Source organism: Miscanthus floridulus, chromosome 19, assembly GCF_019320115.1.
Source record: "Miscanthus floridulus cultivar M001 chromosome 19, ASM1932011v1, whole genome shotgun sequence".
NCBI lineage: Eukaryota > Viridiplantae > Streptophyta > Magnoliopsida > Poales > Poaceae > Miscanthus > Miscanthus floridulus.
Window position 1 is genome coordinate 116,973,785 of NC_089598.1, and position 16,737 is coordinate 116,990,521.

At 47.7% G+C, this 16,737-nt stretch overlaps 2 protein-coding genes across 2 annotated transcripts; both read right to left on the minus strand.

Moving 5' to 3' along the window:
* Positions 1-4,592: 4,592 nt before the first annotated feature.
* LOC136526676 (early nodulin-like protein 18) lies at positions 4,593-5,204 on the minus strand. The gene has a single exon (XM_066519267.1). It carries the CDS (start codon positions 5,202-5,204, stop codon positions 4,593-4,595), a length of 612 nt encoding a protein of 203 aa, XP_066375364.1.
* A 1,067-nt stretch (positions 5,205-6,271) lies between these two features.
* On the minus strand, positions 6,272-8,332 carry LOC136529323 (uncharacterized). Its single transcript, XM_066522402.1, has 2 exons — positions 7,988-8,332; positions 6,272-6,665 (listed from the first exon to the last, which is right to left on the minus strand). Exons 1-2 carry the CDS (start codon positions 8,175-8,177, stop codon positions 6,544-6,546), a joined length of 312 nt encoding a protein of 103 aa, XP_066378499.1. The 5' UTR covers positions 8,178-8,332; the 3' UTR covers positions 6,272-6,543.
* Positions 8,333-16,737: the final 8,405 nt, after the last annotated feature.

Genomic DNA, 16,737 nt, shown 5'->3' on the forward strand with positions numbered 1-16,737 from the left:
ACAAAAGTTTCGGGAACCGTTCAAACAAGTGTTATAGCGGGAGTATGCCCTTCACGCCTTTCCAGAGTGTTGGAGCTTAGGGATCTAAGAGAGTAGGAGCGGGAGACGAGAGGTCTGGGCTTGAAACCCCAGCGACGAACTGACGGCACCGTGCTCGGTGTCTGGCTGAAAGCTTGATGACAATAGGAGATCAAGAACGGTAATGCCCGAGGGCCCAAGGTGAGATAAACTCAATCTCAGGCTATCCTTTATTCCTTTAGATTGTTTGATACTTATAACAACTCAATAACAAACCTTTTCTAAATCTAAGGGCTAACAGCCCTGACTCAACAAACTCCAAACCAACTAGGACTCTTAATGACTAACTCCTATAGACCCGGCTGGAGCCCAAACCGGCTTCCACGCCTTGCCCTGGTGGCTGGCCGCACCCTAGTGCCTGGCCCGGCCCCTGCTACCTTAGCCACTTAACTTTTTACCGCGGTGGTACACCTTTCCCACCATAACATCACTCCCCCCCTCGACGAATAGCTCGTCCTCGAGCTGGAAGGCAGGGAACTCAGCGCGGAATTCGTCCAGCTGCTCCCAAGTGGCTTCATCTTCCGGTAGCGTCGCCCACTGGATCAAGACATGCCAAGTGCCCCGCCGAAGCTGGGCACGCAGAGCCCGTGCCGGTTGCTGGAGACGACGGCCGTGACGCAGCGGAGGAAGGGCCGGGGTGTTGCTGGAGGAGTCCCCCGGAACGGCTTGAGGACGCCCACATGAAAGACGTTGTGGATGCGCGCTCCTTCGGGCAACAGCAGCCGGTACGCGACGTCGCCAATGTGCTCGGTCACCTGGAAGGGGCCTGCGAACCGTGGGCTGAGCTTGCCCCGCGGCCCCGGCAGCAGCGACTGCACCGGTCGATGAAGGATGCGGAGCCACACCCAATCGCCCACTGCAAACTCCAAGGGGCGATGGTGGCCGTCGTAGTATAGCTTGGCATATTCCTAGGCCTGGAGAAGGCGTTCGCGCACCTCAGCCAGGAAGGCGTCATGATCCTAGAGAAGCGCGTCGACGGTGTCGGTGCGCGCTGTACCTGCAGTATAGGGGATCAAGGCAGGCGGCGGCCGGCCATACACAACCTGAAATGGCGAAGTCCGTAAGGCAGTGTGGTATGATGTGTTGTAGCAGTACTCGGCCCATGGCAGCCACTCCAACCACGCCCGGGGACGGTCGCCGGTGATGCAGCGCAAATACATGGCAATTGTCTTGTTGACTGTTTCGGATTGGCCATCAGTTTGCGGGTGGAACGCCGTACTGAGGCGTAGCTTGACCCCCGCCAACTTGAATAGATCCCGCCACACATTGCCCGTGAACACGGGGTCCCTGTCGCTGACAATGGAGTTGGGGAACCCATGCAGGCGAACAATGGCCTCGAAGAAAGCCTTGGCGACGGAAGCTGCGGTGTACGGATGACTGAGCGCAATGAAGTGCGCATGCTTGGAGAAGCGATCGACCACCGTTAAGATGACGCTCTTGCCACTAACACGTGGCAGTCCTTCGATGAAGTCGAGCGAGATGTCGGACCACACTTGTGATGGCACCTCCAGGGGCTGTAGCGAGTCCACCTTATTCTTCTGGCAGACGACGCAGGAGTGCACATAGTCACGCACGTGTGTGCGATCGCCCTCGACGTAGAACTGGGCACGCAGGCGATGGAGGGTCTTCTAAACGCCCTCATGCCCAACCGAGTGGGCCAGCTCCTGCACTGTGGGCAGCAACGCCGACTGCACCGGCACAAAGACGCGGGTGCCGTGCAGGATGAGGCCATCCACAACACGCCAAGGGGCGCCGCGGTCAGCGGCTATGGAGTCCCGCAGCGCACGCATGGCTGTGTCCTTGTCGAGCTCGCGGCGGAGGCTGTCGAAGAGGTCGAACGATGGTCCTGACAGGGCATGTAGCTAAGCAGCAGCCTCGTCACGCCGGGACAGCGTGTCCGCCACCACGTTCAGGCGGCCCGGCCGAAACTCAACGGAAAAGTCATAGCCGAATAGCTTGGAGACCCACTGATGTTGAGGCAGGGTGGAGAGGCGCTGGTCGAGGAGAAACTTGAGCGCATAGTGATCGGTGTGCACGGCGAAGCGACGCCCCCAAAGATATGGCCTCTAGTGTCGAACAGCTTGTACCAATCCAATGAGTTCCCGCTCGTACGCCGCGAGCTTCATGTGCCGTGGCGAGAACGGCCGGCTGAAGAATGCTATAGTGCCCGTGCCCTGGTGTAGCACAGCACCGAAGCTCGATCCAGACACATCGCAATCCACCGTGAAGGGTACCTCGAAGTCCGGCAACTGGAGAACCGGCGCTGCAGCCAGCGCCTGTTTCAACACTGTGAATGCCGCTGCCGCCACCTCCAACCAGATAAAGGCATCCTTGCGCAGGAGCTGCGTGAGGGGCGCAGCGATGGCGCCGAAATCCTTGATGAAGCGGCGGTAGTAGCCCGCCAACCCGAGGAAGCCACGGAGACCCCGCGCTGAATGTGGCTGAGGCCACGACGTCACTGCCTCCACCTTGGAGTGGTCCATGGCCACGCCACCAGCGGAGATGATGTGGCCTAGGTACGCGACGGAGGGCGCGGCGAACGAACACTTGCTGCGCTTGACGTGCAACTGCTGTTCCCGCAACACTGTGAGGACGGCCTTGACATGCTGGAGATGCGCCTGTCCATGAAGGGCTGTAGATTAGATTGTCATCGAAGAAAACCAACACGAACTTACGAAGGTAGAGCTGAAGGACCGTGTTCATGAGGCTCTGGAATGTTGCCGGTGCGTTGGTCAGGCCGAACGGCATGACCAAAAACTCGAAGTGGCCATGATGTGTGTGGAAGGCCGTCTTCTCAATGTCATCCGCATGCATCCGGACTTGATGGTAGCCTGAACGAAGATCCAATTTGGTGAAGAATTTGACGCCTTTGAGTTCATCCAGGAGCTCCTCTACCACTAGGAATGGGGAACTTGTCCTTAACTGTGCGGTCGTTGAGGGCAGCGATAATCCACACAAAAGCGCCAGGAGGCGTCCGGTTTCTTGACCAGCAGCACCGGCGCTGAAAATGGCGACGTACTTGGCCGGATTATGCCCTAGGGACAGCATAGCCGCACACTGTGACTCGAGTTCTTCTTTCTGTAGCTGTGGATATCTGTAGGGCCGGACTGCCACCGGCGCTGTGTTGGGCTGGAGGTGTATGCGGTGATCACACGAACGGGCCAGCAGTAAGCCCTGGGGCTCAGCGAAGAGGTCCTCGAAAGACTGTAGCAAACGTTCCATCAGAGCCGGGCCATCTTGACGCAGTGTATGGAGGCGCTGAGTTGATTGAACATCGCGCCGTGTCGAGCTGATGCCGCACCAGAACACGCGACGGCCGTTGCGTGAGAACGCCATACACAAATCATCGAAGTCCCAGAGGATGGGTCCCAACGTCCTCAGGAAGGTGACGCCGAGGACCATGTCATAGCCGTCAATCGGGATCGAGTAGCAGTCGATGGAGAAGTGTTCGTCGGCGATGCGAATGGTGACATCCTTTGCGAGGCCACGGCAGGCCACACGGTCCCCGTTGGCGACGATGACCCTGGCGCCCGGACAGGGATGGAACTGAAGGCCAACGCGTCGGGCGACGTCGTCGCGCACAAAGTTATGCGTGGAGCCCTAAATCTAAGAGCGCAACAAACTGCTCATTGCCCATCTGGATATAGAGCTGCATGGTGTCCTCAGTCCGAATGCCCGTAATGGCAGTTGAGCGAGATCATGGGGGCATCGGGGTCGAAGGGCGGCTAGCTCGTTGCTGCAGGTGCCGCTGGTCCCTCATCGGTCATCTGGTTCCTCGACGATGTAGTCCGATGCCTCCAGATAAAAAAGTCGGGCGCACTTGTGGCCGTGGAGGTACTGCTCATCGCAGTTATAGCAGAGGCCCGTGTTTGCGACGTTCAGCCATCTCCTCAGGTGACAGCCGCTTGAATGACCTGGTAGTGACTGCTGGCGCTGATGAAGGTGGCCCGAACTCCCCTGGGACCCTGCCGGCGTAGTAAGCGCTGGTGCCGTCCCCGCACTACGGTGAGCCGAGCGGCCCGACGGCGCTGGCAGGGCGAGCTGTGCAGGCATATTCCGCCGCTCGTATGCGCGTGCCAAGCGCATGGCCCGCTGGACATCTTGCGGGTCATGGAGCTCGACGTTGACGCGGATGTGGTCTGGAAGTCCCCCGGTGAATAGCTGAGCCTGCTGGTGCGGCGAGAGGCGACCGGCGTGCGCCATCCGCGCCTGAAACGCATCTAGGTAGGCATCAACCGATGATGTGAAGGGCAGGCGTGCCAGGTCTGCCAAGTGATTGGTACTGAGCGGGGGTCCGAAGCGTTGATGGCACAGCCGCTTGAACTCTTCCCAATCGGGCCAGCCGGCGTCGCATTCCAGGATTATGTACCACATCTGGGCTGTGCCGGTGAGGTGGTAGGACGCAAGCCAGACCCAATCCGCGTGCCGAGTTTGCTGGCCACGGAAAAACTTGCTCACACTTGAGCAGCCAGCCAAGCGGATCCTCCTTGCCGTCGTAGGTGGGGAAGGACAGCTTATGGTACCGGGGGACAGCAGGACCCTCCGGCTCCGGCGGTAGATGAGGCAGTGGCAGGCGGCGTGTGCATCGCGTTCGAAGGTGGCGGTGCAGCGATCCCGCCGCCTTGCATGATGGATGACAGGGAAGGCACGGGCGACGGCGAGTGTGGGAAAGGAATCTGGGTGATGGAAAGCCCCACAGATGGCGGCTGTGGCGGGAGGGACAGGGCACCGGTGGTGGTGACCCCCGTGGTCGGCACTGGTGGTGCGGAGAACGAGAGTTCCAAGATGGCCGGCCTCGAGGCAGGTAGCGCCGGGATGCCACCGTAGCCCGGCAGCCCGTACTGGAAGACCGGGGGCCCCGAAGATGAGGGCTGGCGCTCCACCGCTGCAAGACGCAAGGAGATGTCCCCCATCTGACGTTGCAGCGCATAGATGGCCGTCGTCAAGGCGTTGAAGGCCTCGGTGGGGAATGCTGGGGCTGCGGGTGTTGGGCTGAGTAGCGACGCGGTGGTGGCCACAATTGGCGCGGAGGTGGTGAACACAGGAAGGCCGGTGGTGGTGGTGGTGATGGTGGCAGCGGCGGTGGTTGGAGCGGCGGCGGCGGCGGATGACCCAGGACCAGACATGGCTGATACCAGGTTGTTGGAGCTTAGGGATCTAAGAGAGTAGGAGTGGGAGACGAGAGGTCTGGGCTTGAAACCCCGACGATGAACTGGCGGCGCCGTGCTCGGCGCCTGGCTGAAAGCTTGATGACAATAGGAGATCGTGAACAGTAACGCTCGAGGGCCTAAGGTGAGATAAACTCAATCTCAGGCTATCCTTTATTCCTTTAGATTGTTTGATACTTATAACAACTCAATAACAAACCTTTCCTAAATCTAAGGGCTGACAGCCCTGACTCAACAAACTCCAAACCAAGTAGGACTCTTAATGACTAACTCCTATAGACCCGGCTAGAGCCCAAACCGGCTCCCACGCCTTGCCCTGGTGGCTGGCCGCACCCTAGTGCCTGGCCCGGCCCCTGCTACCTTAGCCACTTAACTTGTTACGGCGATGGTACACCTTTCCCACCATAACAAGGAGATGGAGAGAGCATGAGAAAAATAGCATCCCGCAAAAACTAGAAGGTGCATTTCACTTTTTTTAGTGCCGGCCTTTGCTTGGGTTGCAAATTTGAAAGGTATGGTACAATGTTTTTCTCTCAACAAAACAACATCAACTGATTTATCAGCCGCAAAAACCATCAGCCGAACAGAGTCAACTGTCTGCGTTGGGGCTAGCTTAAGTTGTGTGAATGACGAAAGGTCGAAAGCCTAGACACATTACACACACTCTGCCCCTGGTACCTCCTCAATACATCCTATACCTGGATTGTTACAGAAAAAAAAACTAATAATAATTCCTTCCAATAATTCGCATTCCAATATTACGGAGCGTTTATTCACCACAGGGTCACCACCCTGCCGGCCATGTAGTTGTTGGTTATGTACTGCCCAATGTGGTTCTAAGTTTTTATTTATCAAACTATAATAGGTAGCCCTCCTGCTTGTTCGTTTAAAAAAAATCACTGCCGGAAACATTTGAAACTGTTAGGTAGCAAAAATTTTACATTCATACTCATCCACACCACTTCACTCGTGCATTTTATGCTTATGAACAGCAGTCACAAAATGCTTCAGCAGCAACTGGTAATTCAGAAATCAGACAAACAGGACCACATTCAGTACCAAAGCATGATAGGCTGATAGGTCAACGTTATCTCATAATGAACAACTTCACGTGGTAACATAATGTTGTGATGACACATTACGGTGGTGTTTATATGTACAGATGACTTGCCACGCTGTCGACTTTAGACAAAGGTTAAAAGAAACAAAGAATGAGACAGGTAAAAACATGTTTGCCCACATTATGTCCTTGGATAGTTGGATGAGCCAATCGAACCACGTGGGCATCATTGCTTCTTCAAATAGGAGGTATGTTGGAAAAGGAGAAACCCTTGTACCCTTTGTAAGCATAATATGCTATTCTTGTGTAGTAGAACCCTGGGATGAACATTACCACACCCAGAACTGCAAAGAAAATGCCTGTATCCAAAAAAAATGGGGCTAGAGATCAGGTTAAGAATGCTAAAAGTATATTTTATATTGATAATTTGTATATTTATTGTAATTCTTTTTACATAAATGCTACTTCCTCTGTTCTTCTTTGAACGAGGTTCGGACCAAATAGTTTAGCCTGTTTATAGTACAACAGCCCTGTCTGAAACGATGAACTTTCCAGGACCGAGGTAGTACCGACTACTGAGCATTATATACTGGATGAGAACTTTTGAAGAGTTAAACACTCGTGCACACTCTCAAACAATTGTATTTGGAAAAGGCAAAAAAAAAAACCCAATTCTGTATGTTATCAAACCATTCTTAGAAATAAATAACATGCATCGCAATGCCAAAGGATTTTGTATCCCTCGACTGAACTAAGACCCCTTTGGAATGCGGTTTTTCCCTGTTTCCTGTGTTTTTCATGTGAAAATGAACTAAATCCTATGAATTTTCTATACGGTTCATGTGAAATTCCTACGTTCCAAATGGGCCACAAGCATTTTTTTTCTTTCTGCAGGAACATGTGTCCTTTGGCACATTGATGGGCTTGACGTCAGTAACCATAGCTAAAAATCATTAAATTGATCCAATTTGCACACAAAGCCACGGTTCGTTGCCTATATAATTGTAATCAAACAAATGGGATTTTTATAGCTTCATTGAAGTAGTTAGCCTTGGCTCAGAGTTGTATAAGTCTCAAACAAACTCAAGGATCTTAGTCTCCGAAAACTAAGAAAGCAAACAGAGCACACGGGCAATGCTCCAGGATCTATTGATTTTTGGCCCTAGCATTCTATTTCCTATCTTTATTAGAAGAACACTCTCACCAGAGGGTCCAGTTTTACACAATCCCCATGGTTGTTTGAATCCTACTTATATGATCTGCAATAATTGTTTGGCATGATCTAAATATGATCCAAACAGCATAACAAAAAACTAAAGTTTCAGATAGGTCATCCAAACAACATACTTTTTCCTATATCTTTATTAGCAGAAAACCTACCAGAGGTTTACAGTTATATACATTCGACATGATTGTTTAAACTTTTATGATCTACAAGGAAGCCTTTTGGTTGTCTTCAGAAAGCATGAACGTGAAACATTCTTTCTAGTAAAAGGATCTAAAAGAACATATTACAGATAGGTAGATCGACTAATGATCCAGGGCCCTAGAGAAAACTTAAATAATTATTACTCCTCCCCTTCGTATTAGTGCTAAGCCTAGCCAATCCCAAGTTCCAAAGTCAGCACCCAAATCGTACGAAAATGAATTGAAATCCAATCAGGTACTAGTTTTGCCTCACCGTGGGCGCGGTCACCGCCGACCTGGTGCGCGGCCATGAAGGATCCCGCGACGACACCGAGGACGCCGAACGCGAGGAGCGCGGCGGCAAAGGCGATTTCCTTGACTGGCGCGCCACGCGGGCCTCCCACCGCGCCGCCGACCAGGTCGTCGTCGTCGGTGATGGAGAAGGCGTGGTCCACGTACGCCATTCCGATGAATCCCGCGGCGCGGGTAAGGTGGGCACTCGCCTCGCCTGGCTGCGGGTACGGTGGTTTCGCGATCTGGAAACTCGTGGAAGAATCGGGGAAAGCGCGGGAGGGGAGGAGGCGGAAGCTTGGGAGGCGGGCAAAGGCGACGATGAAGAGTCAGATGGCGCTGTCGATTCTCGCGGTCGTTGCGGGGTCTTAGCTCTGGAATCTGACAGTTTTTTTTTCATCAATTTCCCCCCTTTTTTATTGATTGATCACAGGATGTGCCAATTTAAAGTTACAATATTATTTTACAGTTTAATTATAGTGTAAGACAAGTTCATCTCAAGCCCTTGAACTACAAATAAGTCTGATTTTAGTTAGCCAATAATGTTTTACGTTTAAATATATTATAAAGGGCATATTTGGTTGAAGGCTTGTAGATTTACTTAGAAAGTTGATGCTTTTTTGCCTGTTTAGGCAAGTTTATGATAGAGTTGTTTGATTTGAGTTGTGTGCCTAATAATGCTAAAAAGTAAAGATGATTATAATTAACCTATACTTCTATAAGTTGACTAAAAAATAAACGATTTAGGTTAGTACTATTATTTTTAGTTAATAAAAATGGAAATAAAATTTTTATCCATGTTAAATGATATAATTATGCTTTACACACTAATCTTTCATAAGAAATATGTATGGTACCAATACATCTTTTTAATTCATACCTATGATCATTATACACTTAAATAGATGGAGTAGATTTGCTTATCTTTTTAGTTATAATATTGAATAGAAAATTTCTCGCATACATATATTTAGGAGGTGTTTGGCATGGCTCCTCTCGAGGAGCCAAAGCCGTTTTGTAGGAACCACAATTTGTGGCTCCTCCAAAATAGCTTCGTCTCCTCCGTTTTTGTTGAAAAACGGCTCCTCCAGAAAAAAAAAACGTTTGGCAGGGCTCCTCTGCAGGAGCCAGAGCCAGAGCCAGAGAGGAGCCCTGCCAAACAGACCCTTAATGTAAAAATCTTCACATAATCTAATGAAAAGTATGAATATTTTCATAACTATCATTTTTCATTGTTTCTTAAGTGGCAAAAATAATCAATAGATAACTAAAAAGAAAATTGCACTAGGCAAACATGGCATGATTTACTTGTGAGGATTTTTTTCGCATAGAGTTTGTGTATATAGTGTCCATTATTAAATAGTTACAGTAGATAATGTTAAAGAAATATGTTGACTAGTTTGGTGATTAAGGCAGGCAAGCAAACATCATAGACGATAGAGCTAGTGAATAATTCCTCTCCTATGAGATTGAAGCCACTTTTGTGATGCCTTTGTTCACTACTGCTTATGTACAATTTCATGGACTCAGAATGTTTTTGGCTTGAATAAATTTTGTTATAGGATCTACTGATCCTTGGACTTTTATTTGAGGGAGCCAAATTTTTCACCTTTACTCCATCCGTCCCCGAATATAAGGCATGCACGTATTTTAAAATTCAAACTTTGTTATCTGTGACTAATAATTAGTCTAATTATATCAAAAGTTTATATTATAAAAGTAGTTACATTATATTTGTATTTAGAAATACTTTCTAATGATTAAACTTGTATTCCTATAAAGTACATATTATAAGAGGAGTCATAGGTCAAACTATATTTTTGAAGACCGCACCAAGTCAAATCACGCCTTATATTCGGGGAGTAAACAGGCCCCATCACCGACCCCTGGCTCACCGCGCCCCTTCCTCCAGTTCCCGGCCCGTGCCCCATGACTCTCTGAACAAACCTTTGAAACACGAAACACTTGCAACAAAAAACACTTAAATGCAACATAAGTCTGAAAGCAGATGAAACATTTAGAATATACACTTACAATATATGTGTGAAACATATGCAACATCTAGATAAACACTTGTAACTTGCAACATAAAAACACTTATTGCAACATAAGAATGAAACAACTGAAACATTTCGAACATACTCTTGCAACATATATGTGAAACATGTGCAACATCCATATAAAAAACGCTTGTAACATATCTTTGAAACAGATGAAATATTTTTAACAAACGCTTGCAACATGCCTCTAAAACACTTGCAACAAATGCCACATCCGACCTACTTTTGCAACATGCATATGAAACACTTGCAACATACCTGTAACACCCTCGGTGTTACACCTTAAATCATTTACTAAAACATGTCATGAACATGATGTTTATGTGTTAATGCATATGATAGAATGTGTAGATAAATTTCTTGTAACTTAAAATGATCAATAAAAATATTAAATAAAAGTTGATTCAATAGCTCATGTATATCAAGTACGGTTGAAAACCAATTTTTATTAAGCAAAAATACTATAGAACATGTGTGTGATACTTAAATAAAGTTTGAAGTACAAACTTTGTAGATAACAGTGAAATACTTGCTGTTGAAAAATGATATTACTAACTAAAATTTCTACTAGCCTAGAAATTACAAATTGAAATCAAGTTCAGCTAAAAAACTTAGAAAATTTCCAAGTTTGTCAACCGCTAGACATTGCTATGTTTAGCAAATTATTTTAAGAGATTAGGTTAAGGGGTGGTGCAGTGTTATAGTTTGATTTGATAGTCTCATATGCCATCTTAAGTATGGTGAAAATGGTTAAGGTCCAGAAGCAACCGTTTAGTTTTTTTATATATGTGCTTTAAAATTCGTGCACGATATGGTTTCGGGCTAGTTGGCCGTGTGGGCGCGGTCACCACGCTCTGGCGTTTGGTGTCGCATGCTGGCTGTCCCGTGCGCATGCGTGCTGTCGTGCGTGGACGGCCACGGTTGCTCGGGCCTGGCTGTGGCCTGTCTGCCACTGGCTCCTAGTGCGCGGAGCCACCGCTGCTGCTTGCGCAGCCGGCTGCTGCTGCCGCACTGCGACTCACCCCATGCCGTGCCGTAGCTGCTACCGGTGCCATCACCTCGTTGTCATGTCTGTGCCTCACTCTGCATCTCTACGCCACTACCGGCCCAATGCGATCCCGCCTCTGCCGCACGCACGTGGTCGAGCTCGCCATCGCCTTGTCATTAATGGCACTGCAGCGCGCGGGCCACGCCCGTCGCAAATGCACGTGCCTGTTTGCTAGCGCCTGCACGTGGGCCTCCACGATCATGCCGACCGCATCTCGCCAAGGAGAGGCCGAGCCAAGCCCACTTGCCACGCCCCGTCTCTCTCTCTTTCTCCCTCCGCTGCCATCGTCGAGCCGCGCCATCAAATTACCTAGCGAGTGATCACCTCTGTTCAATTCATCGCATTCCATGGCTTCACCATCATGTTCTCCCGCTGCCCAACCCCACCTAGCCTTGAAGCACGCACGACCAAGCTCCAATTTTGGAGTTTCTCTGCCACCGTGCTGATAAGGCCGTGTCCGGTCGTGGATGTGGGCAGTCCTCCTACCATCCCTCCTGAACCAATTCACCTGCACCACTAGCTTCACCTTGCCTCCGCCTCCCCGTCGTCGCTGACACGATCATGCCACCACGGTGTGCTGCCAAATGACTTGGCCACACATGGCTAGCTGAAAGCTCTAGTTTGGTTTTGGTGAATTGATGAAACCCTAAGTGCTAACCTAGTTTATCAAGTGATCATGAGATAGGTAGCACATTCCAAGTGGTGAAGCAAATGAAGATCATGACATGATGATGGCGATATCATGGTGATGATCAAGTGCTTGGACTTGAAAGGAAGAAAGAGAAAAATAAAAGGCTCAAGGCAAAGGTATAATTGGTAGGAGCAAATTTGTTTTTGGTGATCGAGACACTTAGTGAGTGTGATCACATTTAGGATCAATAGCCGTACTATTAAGTAGGGTGAAACTCATATCGAAATGCAGTTATCAAACTACCACTAGATGCTCTAACTTATTGCATATGCATTTAGGATCTAGTGGAGTGCTAACATCCTTGAAAATGTTTGTGAAAATATGCTAACACACATGTGCACAAGGTGATACACTTGGTGGTTGGCACATTTGAGCAAGGGTAAGAAACTTCACCAGTGGAGTGTCCGCCCATAGAGTGTAGACAGTCCGACGGTGCCACCGACGCCCTATACAGAAAGACAGGGTTTCACAGAGCGTAACGGACATGTCCGGTGGCTTAACCCAGGTGAATGGAGGTCACTGTAAGTGACCGGATGCTGGTCTCTGTAGGACCAGCACGTCCGGTAAGTGGCAGCAATGAGCATGCGGTTTTAGTCTCATGACCGAACGCTAGCGCGAGAAATGACCGGACGCTCAGGGTCTGAGTCTGGTCAGTATGACGTATGATGACATATGCAGCGCACAGGGGAGACATTGAGTGACCGAACACTGGGTGAGTCCGTTCAGGCATGACCTGATGCGTCCGGTCGTGATTTTTCGCTTCTGGTACCTTACTAGAAATGACCGGACGCTGGTGTTGCTGTGTTCGGTCAGTTTGAGCAGCGCGTCCGGTCACTACTTAAATGTACTGATGACCATTGAGATTAGGCGATCAATGTTTGAAGCCGATGACACATGTCAAGCATCACACGACCGGACGCTGGGGTCCTGGGTTCGGTCAATCTGAACGGAGCGTTCGGTCATCGCGAGCAGTGCCCAGTAAGGGGTACAATGGCACTATTTCGTAGAGGCTTCTATTTAAGCCCCATGGCCGGCTCTAGCTCACACTCTTGGCCATTTATATTGATATAGCAACCTTGTGAGCTTAGCCAAAGCCCTCCCACTCATCTCCATCATAGATTCAACATCTTTGTGAGATTGGGAGAGAATCCAAGTGCATTGCTTAAGTGTTTGCATCTAGAGACACTTGGTGTTCGTGTTTCACTGCAGGATTTGCTTGTTACTCTTGATGGTTGCTGCCACCTAGATGGCTTGGAGCAGCAAGGATCATTGAGTGGTGGTTGGTGATTGTCTTCGGCTCTGATCGTGGTGATTGTGAGGGGTTCTTGACCTTTCCCCAGCGGAGAGCCAAAAGGTACTCTAGTGAATTGCTCGTGGCTTATGTGATCCTCATCTTGTGTTGGTTGTGTGACATCCTATTGAGGGTTTGGCGTGTGATGCCAATTAGCACGTGAACCTCCAAGTGAGTGAATCACCACAACGAGGACTAGCATGACGGCAAGCAAGTGAACCTCGGTAAAAAATCATTGTGTCATCATTTGATTATGAGGTGATTAGTCTTCATTGATATTCATTCTTGTGATTGATTGATTCACTCCTTGACTCGGTGGTATAACCATCTTGCTCACTCTCTTTACATTACCATAAACTAGTTATCAAGCTCTTTAGTGTAGCTAGTTGTGAGAGCTTGTTAGTTTGGTTAGTGTGGCTCTTTAGTTAGCCTTGGAGAGCACACTAACTTAGTATAGTGACATAGCCATTGTGTGGTTAGAAACTATAGAAACTAGAATTGTGGTAGGTGGCTTGCATTTTTAGTAGGCTAGCGCAACACTTGCTTCGCCTCATAATTGTCTAACCGGTTTGCTAAGTGTTGTTGTAGAAAATTTTAATAGGCTATTCACCCCCCTCTAGCCATTAGGACCTTCAAGTTGTATTAGAGCCGAGGTCATTATGATTTGAGGCTTAACAACCTTTGGTGTAAAAATAGCTCAAATCAACAACACCAAAAAGCCACCCCAATTTGATGGCTCAAATTACCCTTATTGGAAAGCTAAGATGACAACTTATATTAAGTCAATCAATAGGAAGGTTTGGAAGGTGGTAGAGACAAAGATTGAGATTGAAGATGAAGAGGCTCCCACTGCCGCCGAAGAAATGCTACTCCAAAATAATAACATAGCTCTTAGTGCCATCCATGATGCTTTGGATGAGAGAACTTTTGGGCAAATCAAGAACATTGAGAGAGCTCATGAGGCATGGAAGAAATTAGAGGAATCATTTGAGGGCACTCAAGCCGTAAAGGGTGCAAAGGCATGTATTCTCAAAGAGAAGTTTGCAAGCTTCAAGATGAAGGAGGATGAGAGTGTGCTAGAGATGTTCCATAGGCTTCAAGTGCTTGTTAATGATCTCAAAGCACTTGGAGAAGAGGTGAAGGACAAGGACTTCTCCCACAAGTTCTTGAGATGTTTGCCTTTAAGATTTGGCACATTGGTCACTATTCTAGTGAGGAGTAGTTTGGACACCATGACACCAAACCAAGTGTTGGGAGATATAATGACTGATGATACATATAGAGATGATGATGAGAAGGAAGAAAAGAAGAAGAAGAAAGATGAGAAGAAGAAGAGCGTGTCATTCAAGGCCACATCATCCAAGGGCAAGGTAAAGCAAGATACCTCAAGTGAAGATGATGGCTCATGGGATGATGATAAGATGGCTCTCTTTGTCAAGAGATTTGACAAGTTCATAATGAAGAATGGCTACCTTGCTAGAAGGAAGAAATCTTTATCCAAGAACAAGGATGAGTCAAGAAGGTGCTTCAATTGTGGAAGCAAAGATCATCTTGTTGTTCAATGCCCATACAATAGTGACAAAGATGATGACAAGAAGAACAAGAAGGACAAGAGGGAAAAGAAAGAGAAGAAGGACAAGATGACCTTCAAGAAGAAGAAGGGTAGTTCATATGTGGTCACTTGGGATAGTGATGCTTCCTCAAGTGATGATGATGATAGTGATGATGACAAGACCACCAAGAAGAAGGCACTTGCAAGCATTGCTATAAATGAGAAGCCTTCTCTCCTCAATACTCCATCATGCTTCATGGCTAAGGCCACTAAGGTACAAATTTGTGATGATGGAAGTGTTTACACCAAAATTTGGAAGAAGATGTTGTAGGGACTCGAAAGATCCCAAGATCATGTCACTAAGGAATCAATTGCGTGCAGATCAGAACTAGCTGATTCGGATGCAGAAATTAGTATCGACTTTCCTCAGATAACGCTAGCAGATAACAACAAAGGCTACGTTCGGCGCCAGGACGAAACATGCCGGACTCTACAAAAAGGGAAAGATTAGAGTCTAAGTTATCTTAAATTAGGAATGTTTTCTCTAGGGTCAAAAATTGTAATAAGTCATGCTTAGACAGGAGTCATGCATAGGGCCCGGGTATAAATACCAAACCCTAGCTATTGTAAAAAACAACAATCAATCCAATACACAAGTTATTTACTTTTTCAGCTCTGGCCAGCCTTAGGAGTAGGAGTAGAGTAGATCTCAGCGAGTTCTTCAACAAATACGACTGCATCGATCTGGTCAACCTTCACTGCTTGTTGTAAGTACCATCATGGCTTATACCTCTGTTCGTATGGCCACATCGATCCGGTCGACCTCCACTATGACTCTGGTATAAGTTAGTTATCGATTCTTGGCTAGTTCAAGTATGGCTGCATCGATCCGGTCGACCCCCACTGCATGAACTAGATCAAGGTCAAGTTATTAGCTCTACCTTAGAATGGCAGTCTTTGGTAGATTCATTAAGTTATCGATATTACTTATTGCTTTCATTATTTACCTAATTACAACAATATCACTCTGCCCGATTGGGATTGATCTAGATTGGCCTTATATCTTATTTAGCCCATCATTTGCTAATCTCAAATTGATCTAATCTGCACCTTAAACGATGAGTCATGTTTTATCAGCTGTTTTATGTCAATCTTGATCGTGCATAGCGTGCGGTTAAGGCGTGTTGCATCTCGAGTAGGTTTATTGGCTAGCGAGAACCGTTCCATGGCCCATTATCATGGCCTGTGTGATTCTACCTCACACCCCACTGTTAGCACCGTGGAGTGGAGACCATTATCTGGTAGATCTGTTCCTGATAAGATATGATTTTAACTATGCGCTATGCCTAAATCGGCTGTTTTAGCCGATATCGAGCGCTTTCATGAACAGTTCGCATCACAAGACCGTTGAAGTAAAGATAGGTTGAAAGATATGTTAGCCCTATGATCTTATTATTGTATTATGGCCTGCATAATTCTAGCTCATGCCCCACTGATATTAGTAATGAGTTAGGGTCGTTGAGTCTATTGTTATATCTATGGCCTGCATGATTCTGCCTCATGCCCCACTGGTCATAGTGATAGATGAGATCTAACATGTTCATTAGATTTATCTTTGTTAAATGGTTAAGCGATGTTAAATTGTTTCTTTATATAAAAAGGGGTTCTGTTACTTGTAATCATTGGCTTGGCATAAACCAATCATTGTTGATATCTTATTGCCATTGATTCATATTTGTTCAAATAGTGATATTTATCCTAAATGATAACCGATTCTTCCTATACAACCCAATGAGCTTTACCCAATTTATTCTCATGAATATGCAGGAATCGACTATTTAGTCGATTTCCTTTCATATCGGCTTTTAGAGCCGCACATTCGGGACTGTCTAGCAACACCGGCAAGTTCTGCCCTTAATTATTGATGAACTTTCTCTTCTTATCAATTACAGGTTTAAATTGACTGGCATGTCTCAGGAGGAGTGCGCAGGATTGATCAACCCTGTGCTGAAGCTAGGTGGATCTACAGCTCCATCGAGCAGACTCTTTCGGCTTGCTGCGTGTGTCCTCGGCACAGGACGAAAATTCTGT

Excerpts from the sequence above, each read along its gene's own strand:
- LOC136526676 (XM_066519267.1), bottom strand. The coding sequence starts at position 5,204 with ATGTCTGGTCCTGGGTCATCCGCCGCCGCCGCCGCTCCAACCACCGCC.
- LOC136529323 (XM_066522402.1), bottom strand. The coding sequence starts at position 8,177 with ATGGCGTACGTGGACCACGCCTTCTCCATCACCGACGACGACGACCTG. Across the intron at positions 6,666-7,987 it reads CGGCGGTGACCGCGCCCACG|GCATTTTCTTTGCAGTTCTG; the intron begins GTGAGGCAAAAC and ends TTTTGGATACAG.